A 6,000-nucleotide genomic window follows, 5' to 3' on the forward strand; every position below is an offset into this window, starting at 1 on the left:
CCATTGGAGAGTTTGAACTCCTTGCCCAGTTGAGAGGTACCTATGGATTCTGTGACCAACCCACTGACATAGAATGTAGAGTATCTGACCTACCTCATACACCATACAACCAAACGGGACAGGTTGCCCTGACATGTAATCTACAGCAAGGATTCTTGTGTTTCCATAGCCAACAAAGTGGTCTTTGCTTCAACTATGCCATTCGTCTTCTCTGTCAACACAATGCAACACGTCAACAACACCAAGTGAAAACATGACAGAGTTTACTTCAACATCGATCAAATATCCACAAACCTTTCCCACTATTCCAGGCAATGATAGAGTGACTCTGTCAGCCACTCAATCATCAACAACTTTTCTTCATATGGAATCTGTCAAGACTGCAGAACAAAATCTCAACAATCTATGTTTTGAATGGACTGAATGGCTAGACGATGAAAACGGTGGAACACTTGATCCCTCTTCCATTGGAGAGTTTGAACTCCTTGCCCAGTTGAGAGGTCCCTATGGATTCTGTGACCAACCCACTGACATAGAATGTAGATTATCGGACCTACCTCATACACCATACAACCAAACGGGACAGGTTGCCCTGACATGTGATCTACAGCAAGGATTCTTGTGTTTCCATAGCCAACAAAGTGGTCTTTGCTTCACTATGCCATCCGTCTTCTCTGTCAAACACAATGCAACACGTCAACAACACCAAGTGAAAACATGACAGAGTTTACTTCAACATCGATCAAATATCCACAAACCTTTCCCACTATTCCAGGCAATGATAGAGTGACTCAGTCAGCCACTCATCATCAACAACTTTTCTTCATATGGAATCTGTCAAGACTGCAGAACAAAATCTCGACAATCTATGTTTTGAATGGACTGAATGGCTAGACGATGAAAACGGTGGAACACTTGATCCCTCTTCCATTGGAGAGTTTGAACTCCTTGCCCAGTTGAGAGGTCCCTATGGATTCTGTGACCAACCCACTGACATAGAATGTAGATTATCGGACCTACCTCATACACCATACAACCAAACGGGACAGGTTGCCCTGACATGTGATCTACAGCAAGGATTCTTGTGTTTCCATAGCCAACAAAGTGGTCTTTGCTTCAACTATGCCATTCGTCTTCTCTGTCAAACACAATGCAACACGTCAACAACACCAAGTGAAAACATGACAGAGTTTACTTCAACATCGATCAAATATCCACAAACCTTTCCCACTATTCCAGGCAATGATACAGTGACTCAGTCAGCCACTCAATCATCAACAACTTTTCTTCGTATGGAATCTGTCAAGACTGCAGAACAAAATCTCAACAATCTATGTTTTGAATGGACTGAATGGCTAGACGATGAAAACGGTGGAACACTTGATCCCTCTTCCATTGGAGAGTTTGAACTCCTTGCCCAGTTGAGAGGTCCCTATGGATTCTGTGACCAACCCACTGACATAGAATGTAGATTATCGGACCTACCTCATACACCATACAACCAAACGGGACAGGTTGCCCTGACATGTGATCTACAGCAAGGATTCTTGTGTTTCCATAGCCAACAAAGTGGTCTTTGCTTCAACTATGCCATTCGTCTTCTCTGTCAAACACAATGCAACACGTCAACAACACCAAGTAAAAACATGACAGAGTTTACTTCAACATCGATCAAATATCCACAAACCTTTCCCACTATTCCAGGCAATGATAGAGTGACTCAGTCAGCCACTCAATCATCAACAACTTTTCTTCATATGGAATCTGTCAAGACTGCAGAACAAAATCTCGACAATCTATGTTTTGAATGGACTGAATGGCTAGACGATGAAAACGGTGGAACACTTGATCCCTCTTCCATTGGAGAGTTTGAACTCCTTACCCAGTTGAGAGGTCCCTATGGATTCTGTGACCAACCCACTGACATAGAATGAGATTATCTGACCTACCTCATACACCATACAACCAAACGGGACAGGTTGCCCTGACATGTGATCTACAGCAAGGATTCTTGTGTTTCCATAGCCAACAAAGTGGTCTTTGCTTCAACTATGCCATCCGTCTTCTCTGTCAAACACAATGCAACACGTCAACAACACCAAGTGAAAACATGACAGAGTTTACTTCAACATCGATCAAATATCCACAAACCTTTCCCACTATTCCAGGCAATGATAGAGTGACTCTGTCAGCCACTCAATCATCAACAACTTTTCTTCATATGGAATCTGTCAAGACTGCAGAACAAAATCTCGACAATCTATGTTTTGAATGGACTGAATGGCTAGACGATGAAACGGTGGAACACTTGATCCCTCTTCCATTGGAGAGTTTGAACTCCTTGCCCAGTTGAGAGGTCCCTATGGATTCTGTGACCAACCCACTGACATAGAATGTAGATTATCGGACCTACCTCATACACCATACAACCAAACGGGACAGGTTGCCCTGACATGTGATCTACAGCAAGGATTCTTGTGTTTCCATAGCCAACAAAGTGGTCTTTGCTTCAACTATGCCATCCGTCTTCTCTGTGAAACACAATGCAACACGTCAACAACACCAAGTGAAAACATGACAGAGTTTACTTCAACATCGATCAAATATCCACAAACCTTTCCCACTATTCCAGGCAATGATACAGTGACTCAGTCAGCCACTCAATCATCAACAACTTTTCTTCATATGGAATCTGTCAAGACTGCACAACAAAATCTCAACAATCTATGTTTTGAATGGACTGAATGGCTAGACGATGAAACGGTGGAACACTTGATCCCTCTTCCATTGGAGAGTTTGAAGTCCTTGGCCAGTTGAGAGGTCCCTATGGATTCTGTGACCAACCAACTGACATAGAATGTAGATTATCTGACGTACCTCATACACCATACAACCAAACGGGACAGGTTGCCCTGACATGTAATCTACAGCAAGGATTCTTGTGTTTCCATAGCCAACAAAGTGGTCTTTGCTTCAACTATGCCATCCGTCTTCTCTGTGCAACACAATGCAACACGTCAACAACACCAAGTGAAAACATGACAGAGTTTACTTCAACATCGATCAAATATCCACAAACCTTTCCCACTATTCCAGGCAATGATACAGTGACTCAGTCAGCCACTCAATCATCAACAACTTTTCTTCATATGGAATCTGTCAAGACTGCACAACAAAATCTCAACAATCTATGTTTTGAATGGACTGAATGGCTAGACGATGAAAACGGTGGAACACTTGATCCCTCTTCCATTGGAGAGTTTGAAATTATAACTATTTTAAGAGGACTTTATGGAATATGCGATGAACCAACAGAAATTGAATGTAGATTGGCTCATTTTCCTTACACAAGCTACGAAAAAACAGGAGAAGTCGGGCTTGAATGCAGCCCAGATTTCGGATTTGTCTGTTACAACCATCAACAAAATGATGATTGCTCTAATTATGAAATTAGGCTGCTCTGTCCGGTATCCTGTCCCACTACTCCATCATCAGGAAAGACACTACAGACATTTATAGTGTCGAATATTTGCCATATCTATCATGGTAAGTTTACCTGCCAGTGGCGAGACTCTCTTCAACGGTTATTGTTAGCAATGCCTCAATTTTGAAATTTGTGCAAGATAAAGTATGCTTTGACTGCTGGATCTTTTGATTAATTGCTGTTAATTTAAATTTCTTCATAACGGTAAATCTTATTTTTTTGATTTTTAATAAAGACAATAAGTAAACATTTATACTTATCCATTTGTTCGTAAAAAGTATTTGTAAATAAAAATGTGTCGTTAAATGTACCTTTTCAATATTATTAAACATCAAGAACAACATTTTGAGGATGAAGACGGGTGTCATTCTGCCATGGAAAATGATATATTTCTATGGCTCAGAGAGCTTTCAATTTCTCTTGAATATATAAATTCAAAAATTATTAAACTTAGGCAAGCTTAGGATTTGAGCAGAAATAATATCAAAGACTGGAAAAGGAACGTACAACAATTGCGGCGTGCCCATTACCACCCCCCATAAACATCAGAATTTAACATTTGTATGTAACAAAAAGAAAACATAAACCCTTTCACAGACAAATCCAGTGATATTTTTAAAATATGCAATATCAGTTCATATCTGTACATTTGAATTTCAAAGTGACAACAATCTTTTTATAGCATACAACTGTGTTAGAATTATGTTTATGAGATCTTTGCGCTTGGAGAAACCAAATATAGCAATTAAATTTAATGTTTCTTCATTAGGAATATACCATATCTACTTTTTGTCATGTCAATATGTGACCCATTTGTGTCGTGTTAAACACTAATCATCGTTCGAGTCTGATGCAGAAAAAATTACACTCACAATGATCTGATACTGTCAGTAACAGGTGACACTCATTAATGACCGTTTCAAGTGAACCCCATCCTTAACAAGAATCAATAACAGTTGCTCGCTGAAGTTACAGAGCTGGCTGTATATCTCAAGTCTGACTATACTTCCTATTTTGTTTTCAGAAACAGGCTGTTTGACCTTGGCTGTGGTGACCTGTTATTACAGCTTCATCCTTACATTATTTTCCTAACAGTATGCTAATTGTCCAAACACGGTGCTGTTTCATAAGTAAGTCTAATGTATTATATAACTGGCAATGAATTTGGTTTTTTTTTTCTTATGGAACACCGTAAATCATATCAGCTGTTGTTTTAGTTCATGTTTTACTCAAAGTTTGTGTTTGTTTCATAATAATAATTTACTGTCTGGATTAAGTGAAACCTCTTATCTCTGACTTGTGTGGCTTCTTTTGCAGGTATCTTTTACCATACGGAACTCTTCCAGATTTTCATGACAACAAGTGATAAACTGGCACATCATTAGAACACTTATTTTGGTACAAATAGTTTCTAATACGATTGGAACTAATTTGAGATATATTGATTTTCATATTTTTCAAATTTCTCAAAAATGTTAGGTGCCCTACATACACAGCTGAATGTTGCAATATACAAATTACTAATAAAAAGAAGTGTGTAACTTAAAAAGAAAAGCAGATGAGCTTACATTTGCAGATCAAATAAACATTACTTCACCATCCAATTATCCCAAATTAGTTCCAATCTTGTTTAATGTATCTAATTAAGCAGGAGCGATTATTTTTTAACTACACCAGTACTAGTAAATACTTTACTTTCCATTGTTGGTATCGCTCCAATACTTTCGTATTTTTATTATGTTTCAATAAGTTCCAGTATCACTGCAGGTATAGTTATTGTATCCCTCATAAATAGATATTTTCATTGGTTGTTAGGTAGACAAGGCCAAGATGAAGAGTAGAAAACACAGATAATAGAAGAAGAACAACACTAATAGAAGAAGAAGAACACACTATAACACATAGTTGCAATATAGAGATACTTTTGCAAGTAAATGTACAATGGAACATTTTATATCAAGACCGAAAATGTGTGTATACAATTTAAAGTTTCGGATAGCTCAACATACAGTTACTTTCACTTTTACAGTAATAGTTATACATTTTTTCGCAATATATTGGTTTGTTGTAGTCGGTTTCACAGTGAATTATCTTTGATCAATAAGAATAAAATCCAAAATAAGGTAAAGGTCGTCAAGAATAGAACCTTTGTAATACAGACTTTTTATGTTGAACATGGAGAAATCTATATCAATTATCCAAAAAGTAATGGTTGTAAATCCTTGAAATGTTCACATTCATCGCTGTAAGGTAAATAGCTGGATAACAGAGAAAAAACATGGCATATCTTCCCACAGAAGTGTTCAGATAAATAAGCCGATAGTCAATCAAATAGATTTGGCAGGTCTGATTGAACATCTTAAATAATACTGTCAAAATTAGTAGCATCAACATTTATCGATGATTATGATTATAGTCATATACATTTACCAACCGCAACCTGTATTCGGAGGCATTTCTCTTTGGTGAAGTCACGAGGGGCGCCCGGCAGTCTCTATCCAAGTTTCCATAGCGGC

General features: G+C 38.2%; 1 protein-coding gene across 1 annotated transcript; it reads left to right on the top strand.

Annotated features, from left to right (window-relative positions):
* The first annotated feature begins 430 nt into the window (after positions 1 to 430).
* LOC139136200 (mucin-5AC-like) lies at positions 431 to 6,000 on the top strand. Its single transcript, XM_070703941.1, has 3 exons — positions 431 to 3,546; positions 4,509 to 4,614; positions 5,300 to 6,000. The coding sequence occupies exon 1, from the start codon at positions 828 to 830 to the stop codon at positions 1,932 to 1,934; it is 1,107 nt and encodes a 368-aa protein (XP_070560042.1). The 5' UTR covers positions 431 to 827; the 3' UTR covers positions 1,935 to 3,546; positions 4,509 to 4,614; positions 5,300 to 6,000.

This window comes from Ptychodera flava, chromosome 7 (genome assembly GCF_041260155.1).
Source record: "Ptychodera flava strain L36383 chromosome 7, AS_Pfla_20210202, whole genome shotgun sequence".
In the NCBI taxonomy this organism is placed as follows: Eukaryota; Metazoa; Hemichordata; class Enteropneusta; family Ptychoderidae; genus Ptychodera; species Ptychodera flava.